At 39.9% G+C, this 20,767-nt stretch overlaps 1 protein-coding gene across 1 annotated transcript in view; it reads right to left on the reverse strand.

The window, feature by feature from the left end:
• The window catches only part of LOC140740582 (BTB/POZ domain-containing protein KCTD19-like), a 64,378-nt gene that overhangs the window by 24,259 nt on the left and 19,352 nt on the right, over window positions 1-20,767 (reverse strand). Inside the window, exons 2-5 of the mRNA XM_073069870.1 lie at window positions 19,866-20,182; window positions 9,785-9,932; window positions 3,983-4,174; window positions 832-963 (exon numbers count right to left, since the gene is read on the reverse strand). Of these exons, the coding sequence (XP_072925971.1) occupies window positions 832-963; window positions 3,983-4,174; window positions 9,785-9,932; window positions 19,866-20,156 (763 nt within the window). The 5' untranslated portion in view covers window positions 20,157-20,182. The remainder of the gene's footprint in view (window positions 1-831; window positions 964-3,982; window positions 4,175-9,784; window positions 9,933-19,865; window positions 20,183-20,767) is intronic.

Below are 20,767 nucleotides of genomic sequence, written 5' to 3' on the forward strand. Positions count from 1 at the left end.
ATAGTCCAGAAAATCTGACACATTGGCAAAATTAAAATCCCAAGAGTGCCAAATTATCAGACTTTTATTGTATTTAGTTGGCTGCAGCGAATCTTTGGGACATTCAAATATGATGAAAGACACCTTATCAACATCTTTGTTTTGCTATCCAATCTGACAGCAGCTTATATACTCTATGGGTGTTACTTGCAAAAAAAGTAGCATTACCCTTTCAAAAAAATGTGAGTCTAGGAAGTATAAACAATTATGGGCACAATCACCCAAAATAAATTTTGAGTTCAGATGTAAGAAGCAAAGTAGTCTGAAATAAAATTAATGTTGTTACAAATCTTTAAAATCGTATTTTTAAGCTTTTATATTTTCCATTCCAGATATTAAGGTAGACATGTAATTAGTTCTGTCTCAGCTAATTATGCTTAAAAGTTTCCATGACATTTGTAAACTAATTCAAGAAAAACTGTGCACAAGTAATCTTCCCAATAGGCAGTTACTGTTAAATGTTCATTAATTGTCTAAAACAAAAAGACCACTGAAATCAACATTTCTTTTTTTCCATCTATAAAGATATTACCAAATAACTCACAAAAAATGCTGGAGGAACTCAGCAGGCCAGCCAGTGTCTATGGAAATGAGTACTGTCGTTTTCTTGGGCTGAGACACGTGTGTTGTGTGTGCTGCTCGGATTTCCAGCATCTGCAGATTTTCTTTTGTTTGAGATTGCCAAATAACGCAATAGTTTTTAATTTGTTATCTTATACAGCTTTGTCATGTTTTCATCTTAAAAGTAGGACATTTTACTTAAAAAGATCCTTCAGGAACACAAAGACTTACCCCTGTCTCTCCTGTATGATTTCACAGCTTTGATGAGCTCTGGAATTTGAAGCATCTCCATTTCATTCAGAAGAATTTCAGTTTCTGAAGGTTTGTCAGGAAGAATAAGTTTGCCAGTCAGAAGGAAATTTGCTGCAAAATTAGAATGATCATGTTGACTTCAATGTTCAACATAATTGATTCAAATTCCATCAACATTGCCCAATAAATAATAAATGTTTTTCTAATTTGTTTTTGCATTGCATGCTTAGGATAGAAAAAAAGAGAAGGAAAAGATAGTCAAAACAGCTTCATGGCAGGAACAGAAAATGCTCTCTGTACTAAACTGAAAGAAGAGATACTTAACAATGTAACAACACAAAAGCTTGTTTATAGAATTGCATTGACATATAGATTATGATTGGCTTGTAGGTCATTTCACTAAGGAACTGTGTGCAGGAGTAAGGAGGAAAATGGACCCAATAATGGATTTCTGGGAATCACTAGGTGTATATGCATTAGATAAAAATAGTTGTCAGATATTGGCTGATAGCATTCACACAAAATTTGTTGTAGAAAACTGTAGGTAGGATGTTCTCTAACTACATGCTGTAAAATGGTTGTAAAGAACCAGAACTAGGTGTAGCTTATTTCTGGTTCTCCAGAAAGATCAGAGAAATGTGTGTACAGTTTTTACTAAGATGAAGGAATCACAAAGAAGTCATGGAATATCCATCTGATAAGGGTTTACCGGGGATGGTCAGGGAGATGGAACTAATTTGAAAGCTTTATGAAAGTACAATAAATAATTGAAGACTGTTGCATAATTCTGGTTAGGAAACAGAAAATAGGCTAGATACTTTTGTGTAGCGTTCTTATCTGAAATACAGTTCTTTGATGTTGATTCCAATAAAACATTTTCTTTTACATATCTTAATTCTGGGAACATTTTATAAAACTATTGAATTTGATGTACGTATTTTGAGAAATAAAATTACTTATACATTTACATTTTAAATTCATTTAAAATCATAATTTGCTTCCTTATTCCAAAGACCAAAAATCCTCATTTAATTGAAAAGAGTCTGCAATTTGACACCAGATTAGACCTGGAGGTCTGAAACAGAATATCAGCCTGCTAATACCATGCTCATCAAATAAAACCAAAGGTCTGACATGCAATCTTCATCTTGGAGACAGCAGTATAAAACTTACTATTTTGTTTACTGCAACTTTTTTAGACAAGCTGTTTTATAATGATATAATATTTTACACAAGATTATGGTTTATATTTCAGAATGTCTGTTATCTTCAATGAAGTAAATCACACAAGGACACATAACCTAAGGTGTACATAACTAATAAACCAGATTTTCTGCAGATGCTGGAAATCCAAAGCAACACACACAAAATGCTCTAGGAACTCAACAACTATGAAAGTCAACATTTGGGCCAAGAATCTTCATTAAGACAGGAAAGGAAGGTGGAAGGTACCAGAATAAAAAGGGGGTTGGGGGGAGAGGAGGACAAGCTTGAAGCTGATAGGTGAAGCCAGATGGGTTGGAAAGGTAAAAGGCTGGAGAAGGAATCTAATTGGTGAGGAGAGCGGACCATGGGAGAAAGTGAAGAAGGGATGCCAGTGGGAGGTAATAGACAGTTGAGAAGATGTAAGAGGCCAGAGTAGGGAATGGTAAAAGAGGGAAGGGGATGGAGAAAAGAAAAAGAGAAAAAAAGTTACCCAAAGGAGAAATCAATGTTCAATGCCATCGTCTGAAGATAATCTAGATGGAATATGAGGGAGCTCCTCCACCCTGAGAGTGGCCTCATAGCAGAAGAATAGTCCATGCTGAATAGACTGACATGCTGGAACAGGAATGGGGATAGGAATTAAAATAGTTGGCCACTGGGAAATTTTGCTTTTGACAGACAGAGTGGAGGTGCTCAACAAAGCAGTCCCCCAACTTACACTGGGTCTCACCAATGTAAAGGAGACTGCATCGGGATCTGCATACAATAGACAACTCCAGATTTGCAGGTGAAATGTTGTCTCTGCTGTAAAGATTGTTTGTGGTCCTGTATGGAGGTGAGGGAGGAGGTGAATGGGTAAGCATAGCACCTCTTGCTTGCTGATATACATGTAAGGAGGGAGATCAGTGGAAAGGATGAATGGACAAGTGAATCCCAGAGGGAGAGATCACTGGAAAGCAGAGAGTGTGGGGGGGGGGAGGAGTTGGAAGTAAAGATATATTTTTGAACAACCACTCCCCTACTCCCTTTCTAAAGGTGGAAACAATCACTTCCATTTTTTCATATTTTTCTTTAAATAAATGATTCAGTCATTGTACAGAAAACACCAAGGTCAATGACCAATTGATAATTGTGATGCAAGGTAACACTGCAGGAAGTGTAACTTATTTCTGGTTCTCCAGTAAAAAGATGCTCATGATATGCTGGGAATCCCAGCACAAATAGAGTACAGATAGCATATTAATACTTGTGCAACCATCAGGTTTAGCCAGCATGCATTTGTCTAGGGAAAGACAGCCTCTGGCTCAACCAAACTGAGAAATCTCATTTGTGTGAATGCTATGTGATGTGTTGCCTGGTTACAAATCTGTACCACAAAATATTAGACAGTACACTATATGCAAAGAGACAATTGAGCTTTATAAATTTTAATCTGATTATAGGGTCAGTAAAGAAATTAAAAAGAAAAAGGGCCCATTTTAATGAAACAGTCTAATGTGCACGTTGGAGCTCACGGTTCCGTCCACTCGTTCCCCATCAACCTCCTCTGAGCATCAACTCCTGGACCCTTGCTCCAAGTCCACTCCGTCCTGCGGTTTGCCAACTCTCTCTACTCTTTGTCTCTCACCAACAAAAGACTACGAATACTTTCTCTCAGACCCACAAGAAAGAAACAAAAGACCTCTCACGGGATATCGCACATTCCAAAGCCCATTATCTCTAGTCATAACCCAAACATTGCTGCTAAAGAGAAACCATTATATTAGCAGTGAAACATTACAGAGGCCATTATGTTAGCAGTGAATCCTTACAGAGTGTTTACATTTGTGTAACTTAATTTTAGCAACAAAACTTAAATGACTGTGAGAAAGTTAACAGGATTTATATTTGTAATGTAGTATCAATATATTTGCAGGTTAATTACCTATATATCGAAAATTACTCCAGTCAATTCCTATTAGGACAACTCCCTCACACAACCACAGCAAATTATCTTCATTGATTAAAGTAGGGTATTTCTTCACAAGATCTAAAGGAAGAAAATACCAGTGCACCTCTTCTTCAGTATCCAACAGGGGCGTATCTATCAATCCTAATGGAGCTTTATCAGTTAAACCTAAAGCAAAACAAAAAAAATCTCATTTGCCTTCAAAAACATTTCCCCTCAACAGTTATCACATTTCAACATATAACATTTAGAAGTCAATTTCTCCAAGGACTTAATAGTTAATTTGATATTGAACAACAGAGGGCAGCAAAGTCTCATATTGGAGCTCATGTTTTGCTGTTTGTATCTCACCTTTGATTTGCTTTCCTTATAAGATCACCAAAATATTTCTAACTGATGAATTAGTGAATGCAGACTATCAGCAAACACACAAGATTAATGAAATACCAATGTGAACTATTACAGCATTTTAAATGCTTAGTCAAAATGATCCTTATGCTTGTGTTGTTTCATGTCATGGAACTGATGTTGCAAATTACAGCAATTATGTTTGAACTCAAGAAGAAACATGTTAATATTAAGTAAAGTGCTAATTTGCTAAGTAGTTTAGCATCCTCTGTCCTCCTTTTCAGATTGAGAGATAGAGTTTGACAAAGTTTAATGATTATTTTTGTACTAATAAACAGAGCTCAGGTGAAAACTAATTAACATCAAGTTCTCAAACTCATCCAAGTAATTTCAGAATTTTGCTATTATTTCAGATTTTCAACACTTATCACTTTCCCCACACAAAACATTCAACAATGTTTTGATTTTCAAATTCAGTTGGATACATTGTTATCAGAAGATCTGACTGGCATGATCCACTGAAAGATAAATATTGATTGAAGATCCCTTCTAAAATATTTCTACTGAAAGGAGAAGGGGCAAAGGCAGGTTAGTGGTGCCTTCCTTTAGGTTCATCAGATGGTGGAGAGGCAAGGGATCTTGCTACATGGGCAACAGCTTAATCTCCATATTTTACTGCCTTGGGGTGCTTATCTGGACAGTAGAACTCAATATCCATAGTTAACTGACTGTTGGAGGCCTCATCAGGGAAATGGTAGGATGTTTTAGCTTCTCAACTTGGCCCATATTCCCTTTGAAAACTGATGACCAAATGGCACCTATACAAGGATAGTTTTGCTGGACTGCTGACAATTCCACAGGACTTAAGGCAGGCAACTGCTTTGTATTCAGAACAGTCAAATTGCAATATGCTTGAGGAATGGCATGACCTGAAGCCCCCAAATGATCCACAGCTCTATCAGGCCGTAGCCTTGCCTCTGATTCCCGCACTGTGGAAAACTGGCACGTTGCTAAAACACCAGAGGCAGGAATGCTCTCCCACTCTCCATCCATTTCCAGCACCTCATGCAAACACTGGAACAACGCAACCACATCGATGTTCCAACTCCTCAGCCGATATTTGTTGAAATCATACACAGACAATGCCACCAACCAGCAACAACCTGTGGCATCCAATTTCACCAAGGTCAGGATACAAGTCAGTAGATTGTTGTTGATCCTTGCCTGAAAATTGGCAGCGTATATCCATTACTGCCCATTTCATTGCCAGAAACTCCAATCTGTGCATAGGACAGCTTCAATCAGATAGTGACAGACTCCAGCAAACAAAAGCAAAAGTCTTGATATAGAACACTGCTTAAACCCTCATGCCTGGTGTCTGTATGCAGTATATACGGCAACTGAGGGTTTGCAAAGGCCAGTACATGCTTTAGTCAGCAATTCTTTCAGCAGCTGAAAGGCCTCTTCACACTTGGCATCTCATCTTTCCCCAAAAGGCTCCAAAGGTCTAAGATAAACCTCACCTTCTTCTCCCTTTCTTCCCCAAGGGAGAGTAACCACACAGAAGCTGATTCAAAGGGTGGTTTACTCTGAAGTAGTTCTTCCCAAATCTCAGGTAGTACACACAGAGGAAATGAACCTAGCACACTCACATTCTTGGGCCTTGGCCATGTGGTTACCGTCTCTATCTTGAACAGATCCATAGCCACTCCTTCCTAAGAGACTATGTCTCTGACATAGCTGACGTCTTACAGAACTGGCACTTGTCCAATGACAGATTTAAACCTTCAGCTTTCAGATGGTCTAATACCTTAAGTAGCTTCATTTCATGCTTTTCGAGTGTGATCCTGAACACTATGAGATCATCCAAGTACATGACTACCTTAAACAGGTTCATATCTCCAACAGTCTTCTCAATAACACATTGAAAAGTAGCTGGTGCTCCTGATATGCCCTGGGGCATTCTTTCAAGTGGACATACGAATGCAGTCTTCTCTTTATCAGCTTCACTCATGGACATCTGATAATACCCACTCCTTAGATCCAACACACTCAGGCAGGCAAGAGCATCCTCGATCAGTAGAACAGTATATTGGTCAAGGACTGTACATCTGTTCAGTGTCCGATAGTCAACACACATTCGTTCCTTCCCATTCTTCTTCCTCACCACCATGGGCGACCAACAGGGACTTCTGAACTCAGTGATAATGCCAGCTTCCTTCAGTTTCAGCAGGTGCTGTTGAGCAGCTTCAATCTCCACTGGTAATAACCATCGAGACATTTCTCTGAAAGGGGAGTGCTCTGTCACTAATAATGTGACAAGTACTCTTGGAGCAACCACCATAAAACTCATCAGTAAAAAAGTCATCTTCGCGCTTCAGCATCTTCTCAGTCAGTCTCCTTTTCCATTCCTTGCTACTAGGGAGACACCAAAGTTGAATAACTTTACTATTAACTTTCCCAATCTAAAACACTGTCTCTCTCCGTTTTCTCACTGGAAAACAAAACATTACCATTACAGGGAAAAGATCTACCATTAGCATCTTCTGTCTGAGGGAAAATTCTCTCTCCCAGGTATTCCTGACAATCACCGTCATCCTGTTTTAATGGACAGTTGAAGGTTTCTGCAGTTCAGGTCTAACCAGCACTCTAGCAGGTGAATACAACTCTTCTCCATGATCCTCTGGAGCATTCACGAGGAGGGCCTCAGTGTTGGGCATTCCAGGGAACTTGGGGTTTCCCATCATTCTAGCTACTTCCCCTGGACATAACATGACGGGTTTGGACTGGGTGAACCACACAGTTCCTCGTCTATGCTCATCATCCTGCTTAAGAGGAACTTGCATCTTCTCAAAAACAGCTCATCGAGTGAATGGCCATGGTTTTCAAAACCTTTCCTCCCTCTCTCTTTTTGCATGCTCACAAAAGCGTTCTCACGATGGAAGCATTTGTTCCCACAAGAATGGAAGATTCCCCTTTTTCAACCAGATCCAGACAGACCAACACTAGTGTATCAAGGGTCTCAGCTAATCCAACATCTGCTTCCAAAAATTCCAGTTTCAACTACAAGTCACCTTTATATGGATAATCATCAGTACCAAGGCCCCAAATTTCTAGGGCACTGAGTGGAGTCAATGGTAAACACGTCAAATACCAGTTGTAAAAGGATTTGTAAAGTATCTTGAGAACCTGTGTCAAATATAGCTCTGTGACCATCCTCTCCACGGTTGTAACAGAAAATACTGGTCGTTTCCCTCATCAAAAGACTCCTTTCAGCACCATTCCTTTGCTTTGCACGTCCTACAGTTGGGTTAGGTTTCCTATCGGACTTGTCAAACTTGGTTGCAGCACTAGCTGACGTCAACTGAGATGCCTTGACTTGCAGGCTTTTCCAATTCATCTTGCAAAATCTCCACTTGTGTGGCATCAAGAGTTGCTTCAGCAACAGGGGCTACCACTGAGTACATTACCTGACTAGTGGAGGCCCCCCACTCCTCCAACATATTTTCTTGCTCTTTTACTTTTCTGAGCAATTCAGCAAACAAGGGAGGGGGGTGCATCTTATGAGATATTTGAATACTTAAAGCGATCACCTCATGTGACTGTGCACCCTTCACAACTTGCTTCATCCTTAATTGATTTATCTCAGCCAGTTGCATGGCCCCCTTTACAGCACATGCAATGCAGCTGAATCTCTAACCTGAAAAGATTGGTAGAAAGTTTCTCCCCTTTCTCCTGGAACATGTGCCTAAACCTCGTCATAAGATCGGTTGGGTTGTCCATCATGCCAAAAACGTTTTCTAATGCATGCATGTAGTCTACGGACGTGGCCGAGTTTTCTGTTTTAAGGACCTCACCTCCTCAGCAGCCTAACTTTTTAAACTTTCTACCAGTCACTGTTTTTTCATATTATCTGAGAACCATCACTCATTCAGTAACTGAGATGTCTGCTCCGCCAAAGCCTCATATACAGAACACTCTCAGGCTTCAGTAAGTTTGGCTCTCCGCAGATACACTTTGGCATTTATCAACTAGTGATATAATAGCTGAAACCAGCTCAGAATTTAAATCAACTGCTGAAGGACTCATTAGATCTTTCATATCAGACAATTCTTTTCCCTGACTTCACAGAAAGAAGAACACTTCACTTTAAATTCTTCACCCTCAGCTATCCCCCCCCTTAAAAAATATGGACTGCCCATGGCCCTGCCCATCTATCAGACAGCATAACTTCAGTCACGTCATGGATAGCCTGGACTAACATGACATTTTCACCAGCTGATTGGTCAAAACATTGTTCAACAAGTGTAATTTTCCCCAATACTTTTACAGAATTCACCACTCTAAGTAGCACTTCGTCGGGAGTTCAAATACCCACCCTGCTCACAACACAGTCATTACTTGTGCATAACCTCTTTGAATCGCACCAAACCTTAATCCCTGCAGCATTCATAATAAACTACCTTAATTACAACATACCTTACCTTCCATAAACACTAGTTTAAACATTGACTTAAATAAACACACAAATAAATTACTTAATCAATCTTTATAAAGCATTCACACAGCATCCAAAACCTGAACGAGCACCCCACAAATGCAACCTTCTCACTGGATTCATATATAAACTTGGCTCATTAACTTATTCTGCTAACAGCCACGTGACTCACTGGTGAGAAGGCCACCTTTCATAAGCAATATATGTCTAGGGTTGGTATGATTTGGGGTTCAACCAAACAGGAAAGTTAAGATGTTCTGACCAAGGAACACTGATTGTAGCAAATACTGTTCACACACAATTATCAGTTGCCAAATAATGAAAGATTGTACAGCAGTATAAAATTATGAATAAAGTATATTTACCATTTTTTCAACTTTCATAGGAAAACTTTAACAGGAAATGAAAAGCAAGATAAAAAGGCCCATGACAGTTGAACCAGTCTAAATGTGCACATAAACATTGGAGCTCATTTCCATAGAAGAGATGTGTATCGCTTTACTTATGGCACTATAGTGTCCCCTTTAGATGGGATCCTCCAGGCGTCTTCCCTGGTACTCTCTGCATCTCCCACCAAAAACACACAAACCAGACTACTGTCCTTCAGAAATCTCATCCTGCTCAGTTCTCTAGAATCTTCTCTCACATCCCACCGGGCAGAAAGTTACAACATGTACACAGACAGTCCTGATCGGCTGACACAACATTAAGTTGAGCAACATGGCTCCTTATCCTTAGCCGAAAGCAAAACACACTATTAAAGCAGGACACACTGCTTTTACAGAAAACTGCTGAAATAAAAATACTTCACAGCATAGCAGTAGAAATCATACCCAGGGCATTACAAATAATTTTCTTTACAATTATCAAAAATCACCAATGATCTAACTTTTGACAACAAATAGCTTGAAAAATTTACTGGTTTTATCTACCTGTGAATGCTGGACTTTTAATTTGAAAGTCTGAAGGTTTACTGTTACATCTTGTTCTCCAGTAATTCCTATAGGCTCTTTGAGTGACTGGTACATCTTCATGTCGTACACGCAAATGATGTTTATTTTCTTTCAAATTATCCAAAGCCTATTAACATATTTGCAAATCAGTACATCTTGCACAAGTTGCTATTTGTAAGAAATAGTTCTATACATTCTCAGAACACTTTTCCCTGCAACAAAACCTTACAAATTAAGTTAATATCTTTCCTTCTACAAAGAGGAGAAAATCTGCAGATGCTGGGAATCCCAGCAACATACACAAAATGCTGGAGGAACTCAGCAGGTCAGGCAGCATCTATGGAAAAGATTACAGTTGACATTTCAGGCTGAGACTGTCCTGCTGAAAGGTCTCAGCCCGAAACATCAACTGTACTCTTTTCCAGAGATGCTGCCTAACATGCTGAGTTCCTCCAGCATTTTGTGTGAACATTTTTCCTTCTTTGGCTTTTCAACCAATTACATCATTTTTGAGCCAAGAAATCAAGCAAGTGATTGATTCTAGTAACACCATGCAGTGCTTGCTGCTTAGTAATCAAACTATAATTATGCAAGTAGCACAAATTCTAATCTTCAATTTTTAGTGATGAAAGAAAGAGCTAATCTTTCTTTCATCACTAAAAATTGAAGATTAGAATTTTTGCTAGCTAGGTGTCCCTCTATGACTTGATGTTTTAATATTATTGAAAGTAATGGATTGCAAAATTCCTTTATCTGCAAAACAGTCAGCCTGGTGAGGATGTGTACCACTGAGGTATTTCTGAGTATTTGCTGGTCACTAGGCAGCTTACTCATACATAAATACAAGATAAGTAAACTGTGGGCAGTATGCTCAGTTTTCCAATATATGCTACTAGTATATGAAGCCACTACACTGCATTGCCAGATCCCTCTGGAAATGCTAAGGCATATTTAAACACTAGTATTAGAAGCATGAGGGTGGCGGGGTGAAGATACATCTTAAAAGAGGTGCAAGGTGCTCCTTCCATCCACTAGCCTGCAGGTCACCCTTGGGCAAAGTGCATCAGCTGTTTTGACCCTCCCCCCCCCCCCCCCCCAATCAGTGTCATATGAAGCTATGGGAACAGATTTTGGCTGGTTGCATGAGCAGCTGGTGCATACCACAAGTCCCAGTTATGCAACAACTGATACGAAACAGACAATCTCTGAAGACTATTGATAATGGCTGGGTTACTTTGTCTTGTAAACAGTAAAGCTACCTCTACATAGCTAATTTTATAGCTTTTGCTGCTTGTTGTATAGTTTTCTGCTTGTCAAAATATGCCATCAAAAATACACTCCTAGTGGTTGAGAAAATAGGAAAAATTAAAATATAGTTTGGAAAACAATTTCTAAATGTCGAATGTAAATTTCATTTTTCTCATTCACATTATTTCAAAGTTAATTTTATTATCAAAGTACATAGATATCACTATAAACAACCCTGAGATTCAGTTTTTGTGGGCATATTCAACAATCTATAGAATATTAACTATAACAGGATCAACAAAAGATCAAGCAGAGTGCAAAAGACAACAAACTCTGCAAATGTAAATATAAATAAATAGCAAAAAATAATGAGAACACGAGTTGAACAGTCCTTGAAAGTGAGTTCATTGGCTGTGGGAACATTTCAATGTTCCGGCAAGTGAAGTTGAATGTCATTATCTCCTTTTGTTCAAGAGCCTGATGATTGAGGGGTAGTAACTGTTCTTGAACCTGTTGGTGTTAAGTCATGAGGCTCTTGTACCTTCTTCCTGTTGGCAGCAGTTCAAAGAGAGCTTGACCTGGGTGGTGGGGATCTCTGATGATGAATGCTGCTTTCCTATGACAGCATTTCAAGTCAATATGCTCAATAGTTTGGAAGGCTTTACAATGCATTGGGCCGAATTCACGACTTTTGGTAGGATCTTCTGCTCAAAGGCACTGTTGTTTCCATACCAGGCTGTGATGCACCCAATCAATATACTCACCACTACACAGACACAGAAGTTTGTCAAAGTTTTAAATGTCAGCCCAAAATCTTTGCAAAATCCTAAGGAAGTAGTGGCACTGATGTGCTTTCTTCACAATTGCACTTATGTGCTGGGTCCAGGATAGGTCCTCTGAAATAGTAACACCCAGGAATTTAAAGTTGTTAACCCTCTCTACTTCTGATTCTCTGATGAGGACTGGTTCATGGACTTCTGGTTTTGCTCTCCTGAAGTCTATAATCAGTTCCTTGGTCTTGCTGACATTGAGTGAGAGGTTGCTGTAATGATACCACTCAGCCAGATTTTCAATCTCCCTTCTATATGCTTATTCATCGCCACTTTTGATTTAACCAACAACAGTGGTGTTCTCAGCAAATTTGGAATATGGCATCGGAGCTGTACTTGGCCAGACTGTCATACGTATAAATCCAGTAGAGTAGGGGGCTAAGCAAACAGCCTTAGGCATACATGTGCTGGTGGAGAATATAGAGGCTATGTCATTGACAATCCAAAGAGACTGGGATCTACAGGTGAGGAGATCCAGGATCCAATTGCTCAAGGAGGTATTGAGGTCAAGACTTGCAGCTTATTGATTCATTTTGAGGATAATGGCATAGAATGCTGAGCTGTAGTCAATAAAGAGCATCTTGATGTATGCATCTTTGCTGACCACTTGTTCCAGGATTCAGTGAAGAGCCAATGAGATGGCATCTTATGTGGACCTGTTACTCTGGTAGACAAATTGGAGCAGATCTAAGTTGCCTCTCAGGCAAAACACATCATCACCGTGTATGTAAGCGCAATTGGGTGATTGTCATTAAGGCAGGTCACAACATTTTCTTGGGCACCAGTATAATTGAAGCTTGCTTGAAGCAGGTGGGTATCACACACTGATAAAATGCGAAGTTAAATATCTCAGTGAATACACCAGTCAGTTGATCAGTACATGTCTGTATTACGTGGCCAGCTACTCCATCCAGCCTGGATGCTTTTTGTGGACAGACCTTCCTGAAGGCAGTTCGCACATCAGCTTCAACACTGAAATCATGAGATCATCAGGGGATGTGGGAGATTGTGACGGTTCTTCCATGTTCTGACAGTCAGAGTGTTATTTCTACAAGGATGGCATATTCTATATTAGGCAACAACATATCCAGAGTTCAGGCACAAGTAAACATTTCTGTTGATTTTCAAGGTGAGGTAAATTAGACCTGTTTAATTGAAAAATATTACAACTATGAATCAGGAACTCTTTATGAATTTCAGAGGCTTACATACTTTGAATATGTAATGAACAGGATTTGATAAGCGATCTTGCAGTAAAGGAGCCATTAGGAGGTAGTGATCACAATATGATAAGCTTTTATCTGCAATTTGAGAAGGATAAGGGCAGCTCGGAGGTGTCAGTGTTGCAGATGAACAGGGGAAACTATGGAGCCATGAGGGAGGAGCTGGCCAAAGTTGACTGGACGGATAGCCTAGCAGAAAAGACAGTGGAACAGCAATGGCAGGTATTCTTGGGAATAATGCACAAGGTGCAAAATCAGTTCATCCCCCAGAGAAGGAAGGATTCAAAGGGGGGAAAGGGGCCACAGTGGTTGACAAAGGAAGTCAGAGATTGCATAGCATTAAAAAAAAGGAAATATGACAGAGCTAAGGTGAGTGGGAGGACAGATGATTGGGAAGTTTTTAAGGAACAACAGAACTTAACTAAAAAGACAATACGGGCAGAAAAAATGAGGTACGAATGCAAGTTAGCCAGGAATATAAAGGAAGATAGCAAAAGCTTTTTTTAGGTATGTGAAGAGAAAGAAGATAGTTAAGAACAACGTTGGGCCCTTGAAGAATGAATTGGGTGAAATTGTTATGGGAAACAGAGAAATGGCAGAAGAATTTAATGAGTACTTTAGATCTGTTTTCAATAAGGAAGACACAAGCAATCTCCCAGATGTATGGATGGGCCAAGGACATAGGGTAACAGAGGAAATGAAACAGATTGACATTCGGAAGGAAACGGTGATGAGAAGACTGATGGGACTGAAGGCTGACAAATCCCCAGGTCCAGATGGTCTGCACCCTAGGGTACTAAAGGAGGTGGCCCTGGAAATTGCGGATGCATTGGTAATCATTTTCCAATGTTCCTTAGATTCAAGATCAGTCCCTGAGGATTGGAGAATGGCTAATGTTATCCCACTTTTTAAGAAAGGAGGGAGGGAGAAAACAGAGAACTATCGACCTGTCAGCCTGACATCGGTGGTGGGAAAGATGCTAGAGTCCATTATTAAGGATGAAATAGTGGCATATCTAGATAGCAGTGATAGGATTGGGCCGAGCCAACATGGATTTACCAAGGGTAAATCATGCTTGACTAATCTGTTGGAGTTTTTCGAGGATGTAACCAGGTAGTTTAGACGAGGGAGATCCAGTCGATGTAGTGTACCTCGATTTTCAGAAGGCATTTGATAAGGTCCCACATAGAAGATTGGTGGGTAAAATCAAAGCTCAGGGCATCGGGGGGAAGGCATTGACATGGATAGAAAACTGGTTGGCAGATAGAAAGCAAAGGGTAGCGGTGAATGGGTGTTTCTCGGAATGGCAGGTGGTGACTAGTGGGGTGCCACAGGGCTCGGTATTGGGATCACAACTGTTTACCATTTACGTTAACGATTTGGATGAAGGCATAGAAAATAACATCAGCAAATTTGCTGATGATACTAAGCAGGGTGGCAATGTGACATGTGATGAGGATGTTAGGAGACTTCAGGGTGACTTGGATAGGCTGGGTGAGTGGGCAGATGGCGTTTAATGTGAATAAGTGTGAGGTTATCCACTTTGGGAGTAAGAACAGGAAGGCAGATTATTATCTGAACGGTGTAGAGTTGGGTAAGGGAGAAATTCAAAGAGATCTCGGAGTCCTTGTTCATCAGTCACTGAAGGTGAATGAGCAAGTGCAGCAGGCAGTGAAGAAGGCTAATGAAATGTCGGCCTTTATTACAAAGGGAATTGAATACAAGAGCAAGGAAATCCTCTTGCATTTGTACAGAGCCCTGGTGAGACCACACCTGGAGTATTGTGTACAGTTTTGGTCTCCAGGGTTAAGGAAGGACATCCTGGCTGTAGAGGAAGTGCAGTGTAGATTCACGAGGTTAATACCTGGGACGTCTGGACTGTCTTATGCAGAGAGGTTAGAGAGACTGGGCTTGTACACGCTGGAATTAAGGAGATTGAGAGGGGATCTGATTGAAACATGTAAGATTATTAAGGGATTGGACAAGATAGAGGCAGGAAATATGTTCCAGATGCTGGGAGAGTCCAGTACCAGAGGGCATGGTTTGAGAATAAGGGGTAGGTCATTTAGGACAGAGTTAAGGAAAAACTTCTTCTCCCAGAGAGTTGTGGGGGTCTGGAATGCACTGCCTTGGAAGGTAGTGGAGGCCAATTCTCTGGATGCTTTCAAGAAGGAGCTAGATAGGTATCTTATGGGTAGGGGAATCAAGGGATATGGGGACAAGGCAGGAACTGGATATTGATAGTAATTGATCAGCCATGATCTCAAAATGGCGGTGCAGGCTCGAAGGGCCGAATGGTCTACTTCTGCACCTATTGTCTATTGTCTATTGAATATACAATTTGCAGTTGCCCATTAGAATACTTGAAAGTTTTTTGGACTAAGGTTTCTTTCTTGCCATTCACCTCCAATCCACATTAATCAGAGTGCCATTTTAATTATTGCAAAGGGATCACCAGAGATCCAACAAGAGAACACTATCAGCACCCTCAGAATGAAATTCTGTGAGCTGCACAAACCTGTGGTACTTTATGAAAACAATGATATTCACAATTCTCTCAATCTCACTACTGACAAAGCCAGGGAAGTTATAATTCTGTGACCCAGATCTACAGTACAACAGATTCTGCAGTTGGACAGCCATTATTAGGCAGGCATCAAGTATTAATTCATGCAGTGAGACTCATGAGGAATTTAAAAACCAAAATGCAGATATTTGCAAAATATAAAAAATGCAGAAAGCATGTAGCATGTCAGGATGCCTGCTACAGAAGTACGAGAATGTACTAATTAGTAAACTTGAAAAATATTTCTGCATGCAATGTTGCTGTAAAAACATCAAGGAGAGCTTAACCCTTGACTTTACAAATGCAGGATATTGACTGCCAGAGAAGAAAGATAGCATGCCATACAAAATTTGAGTTTGCCACTGGTTATCATAGTGTTGGATGCAGAGAAACAGACACAACTCATCTGTGCAGACAAGTTGCCAAACTGAACTAATCCGACCTGCCTGCCTTTGGCTTTTATCCCTCTTAAGCCTTTCCAAACTGCGCACCTGTCTAAATGCTTTTTAAGTGCTGTAATTGTACCCACCTCTATCATTTTCTCTGGCAACTTATTTCACACAACACCCTCTATGTGGGAAAAAGTTACTCTTCAGGTCCCTTCAAAATCTCATCCCTCTTAACTTAAAACAGAAGTTTTATGCAAAAGCCTTGTGTACACATTTATAGCTAGGGTGCTTAAGACTTTTGCCCAGTACTGTATTTGTCAACATGGAGCAGATAGCAAGTTTGCACAGGTAAATCGCGCGAGAGCAAAGGACTTTGGGAATGGTGAGGATGAAGCACTGCAGAAGGGGTACAGGACAAGGTGATAGAGGAATGCCATGTCAGGGGGTGGTACAGGTGCAGATACACCCAGCCTTGAGACACCAGGCCAAACAATTGGTTTATTGATCATTACAGAATGTCTCTCTGGTGCCTCCCACTCACTCCCCACTCCCTTCCCCTTTTCCCAACTATAATTCTCCTCTCCCTGCTCATTTCCCACTCTCAGTCCACAAAAAGAGATCTGTATCAGAATCAGATTTATCGTCACTCACACGCCATGACATTTGCTTCTTTTTCTGACAGCAGTACATTGAAATACATAAAATTACTGCAGTACCATGCAGAGTCTTACCTATAGTTAGACATCCCAACTATACAAATGTGCCTAAGACTTTTATACAGTACGGTATACCCTCTCTTACTCCAGGGAAAAGATTTTGGCTATTCACCTTACCAACACCCTGAATGACTTTATGAACCTCTTTTTGGTCACCCCACAGCCTCCCACGCTCGAGGAAACTGCCTGAGCCTATGCAAACTCTTCTTATAAACCCAAGCCCTCCAGTCCCAGAAACATCCTGTTCACATCCTCTCCAGTTTAATGACATCCTTCCTATAACAGGGTGACCAAAAATGCAGACAGTACTCCAAATGTGGCCTTACCAATGTCTTGTACAGCTTCAACATGATGTCCCAATTCCTGTACTCAATATCCTGACTCATTTGTTATATACTATCTTGTATGACATAGGTGATCATGGTCTTTTCACGATCATGATTGTTCTTGTCAAATTTTTGCAAAGGAATTTTTTGAGCATCTTCTTCTGGGCAGTGCTTTTACAAGACAGGTGGTCCAGCTATTATCAATACACTTCAGAGATCACTTGGCATCAGTTGGTCACATAGACTTCTGATATGCACCAGCTACTCATATAACCATCCACCACCTGCTCCCATGGCTTTACATGAACATGATCAGGTGGCTAAGCAGCTGATGCATCTGCCCAAAGGTGACCTGCAGGCTAGCAGAGGGAATGAGCACCTTACACCTCCTTTGATAGAGATGAATCTCCACTTTGCCACCCCAATATTCTCACTGGTAAAAACAAACCTTCATCCCTCGGTCCAGCTGTGTTGCAACTTTCAAGTAACTATGTACTGTGCTCAGTTCTGGTCACCACACTACAGGAAGGTTATGGAAACTATAGAAAGGGTGCAGAGGAAATTTACATGGATGTAGCCTGGATTGGGCAGCATGTCTTATGAGAATAGGTTGAGTGAACTTGGCCTTATCTCTTTGGAGCAATGGAGGATTAGAGGTGACCTGATAGAGGTGTACAAGATGATGAGAGGCATTGACTGTGTGAATAGCCAGAGGCTTTTCCCAGGGCTGAGATGGCTAACACAAGAGGGCACAGTTTTACGGGACTTGGAAGTAGGTACAGAGGAGATATCAGGGTTAAGTTTGTTTTTAAATGCAGAGAGTGGTGAGTGCGTGGAATGGGCTGCCGGCAACGGTGGTAGAGGCAGATACAATAGGGTCTTTTAAGAGGCTCTTGGATAGTTACATGGAGATTAGAAAAATAGAGGGCTCTGGGTAACCATAGGTAATTTCTAAAGTAAGTACATGTTCAGCACAGTATTGTGGGCCAAAGGGCCTGTATTGTGCTGCAGGTTTTCTATGTTTCTATGTAACCGTATTGTATTTGAAATCAGTACAAATATGGTGCAGTTCAAAGTGTTGTAGCACTTAACTTGGCATATCTTGGAAAATCATGGAATTTCTTGAGCCATTACTCTAAAATTCCAGAGGGCACTTCAGTAGAAACTCTCTGCCACCTTCTTTTCAATTCTGTTTTGGTAAAGAGGATAAATAATTTGTGCTCCAACACATCCCTGTTAAGGAGATCCATGTCAAAGAAAGAGTGTATATTCTCTTCCCTGTAAGTATTCTCACCACTGTTGTATTGTCTTAGTAGAATATTGATTTTGAGGGCTGGAGCTCCAACGACAAGTAACTGAGCGAAGTGCTAGCAGCTGTACTAAATTACAATACAAATTATCAAGGCCTGTGCAGGTTTCCTTTTAGGGTACCACCAAACACTGCAAATACCCGTCCTTTTACAAAGGATCTCAGGCAGTTTTTTTCCAACCAGGTGCACTGGTATGATTTGATGCACCAAACCACAATGTGCAAGTATACCTCTTATTTAGGATGTGTCTTATCACAAACTGATTGAATCTTCTTTTTTTAAAAAAAAAATCGAAGTTGTACTATGCACCATTTATTTCAGGAAACTAGGCATGGCAATAAACTCAATGTCCCTGTTAATAATTGTGAGAATGTTATTTTAAAAACAAATAAAATGGTGCCGAGTAATATGAACTATTAATGAATGTGAAAATTACACCATTCAACCCTATCACTTTTAGTTGTACGTGGAACATATAAACAACTGATTTTTAATGTTGATTTGAATAATAAAATCTAAACATCTGAAATTTGTGGAGTTCACATGTTTGTAGGGCCATGTTGTTTATTATAAAATACCAGGTGCACTGGTATGATTTGATACAGCCAAACCACAATGTGCAGGACTACCTCTTATTTAGGAAGTATCCAGGCTCCCAAGCAAATCCAAAGAAACTAAACCAGCCTCTCCATTTCTAACAACACACACAAAATGCTGGTGGAACACAGCAGGCCAGGCAGCATCTATAGGGAGAAGCACTGTCGACGTTTCAGGCCGAGACCCTTCGTCAGGACACATTTCTAAGGCATTTTTAGTAATTAAATCCAAATTCAGACTGAACACATTTTCTATGACAAATCAATTAATATCGCTTTAAATCTTGCTAAATTTTTGGACCATCTTTGCTTGCTCAAATCCAATTTTTGTACCACATCTACAGATTTGTATACGAATGATTTCATAATTACCATATTTTAGTTGCTCACCATATCAATGGGAATATTAGATGTCTGATGAACACACTTAACTATTTTTGACCATGCCTTCTGCAACAAAGCACAATGCAAAACGTCCCCAGGTAACAAACAGGTTCCATTTTTTACCGATTTTGTTCATAAGTCAGAAAATGCACAAAAAAATTCATTCACTATAACCATATCTCTACAGTATTGTAATGAATAGCATGAAAAGCACATGACTGTTGAGAGTGGAAAGAAATGGGAAATAACAGTAGTTTTGGCTCTCATAGGAACAACCATACATATGCAAGTCAGACTTTTGAATTTAATATCATTGGATCTGACTTGAGAACAAGGGAACCTGTTAAGTTGGGAGTTCTTAACCTGGGAACGACCTTTACAGGGTAGAGATATTACTGTCCACAAGGATACAAACATTATTCTATTGGACTTGCAATCATGCGCTGTTCTACATATTATCCATTATTAATACCTGTTGCAGAGGTGTTAGACACATTGATGTAGCTTGCTCATACAACAAACTAATTTCAGAAAGGCAAGAAAAAGACAGCTTTGATGTATGCAAATAATAGTGAACATGGCGGAAAGTATATCCATCTCGGTCAATAAAAAGTCTGGCATCATCAGAATGAAGAAGGCTGGAAGCTTCTTGCCACAATACTGAGTCACGGAACTGTAAAAGTTTTGACTTTGGAATTGAAAAGAACCAGCCTCCTACATTGAAATAGACAGAATCTTCTTCCTGATAGTCTCCTGGTGCCATTATATTTCTTCCCTTTTGTGGAACTGCTTTAAAATTAAACAGAAAATAATGTTTAGTTATTCTTCTGAAGCACATTACAGTTAGCTCCTGTATCAAATTATTTAAGTACTTTGTACCACATATACTCTAGATTAAACAAACAGAACTTAGAAACAATTTACTCATGGTAGACAGATGAATATTTGTTTAGAATTGGAACTGGTTTATTATCATCACGTACTGAGGTACAGTGCAAAACTTGTCCTGCATACGATTCATAGAGATCAATTATACAGTGCATTGAGATAATACAAGATAAATACAAGAGAAATACAACTACAGAATGCAGAATAAAGTGCAACAGCTACAGAGAAAGTGCAGTGCAGATAGACAATAAGATGCAAGATCATAATTAGGTAGATTATAAGGTCAAGAATTCATCTTATTTCACTAAGAACCATTCAAATGTCTTATAGCCCCTTGTCCCTTCAGAGCAAAATACCCAAACATAATCAAGACTGCTCCCACATAATGCAGAGATGTTAATGCTAAATCTCCAGTAGCAGTTATTTAAAATCAAATCAAAACTACTCAGAGACTAAGCATGGGGTGGGGGGGGGGGGGGGGGAGAG

Source organism: Hemitrygon akajei, chromosome 17 (assembly GCF_048418815.1).
Source record: "Hemitrygon akajei chromosome 17, sHemAka1.3, whole genome shotgun sequence".
Classification (NCBI taxonomy): domain Eukaryota; kingdom Metazoa; phylum Chordata; class Chondrichthyes; order Myliobatiformes; family Dasyatidae; genus Hemitrygon; species Hemitrygon akajei.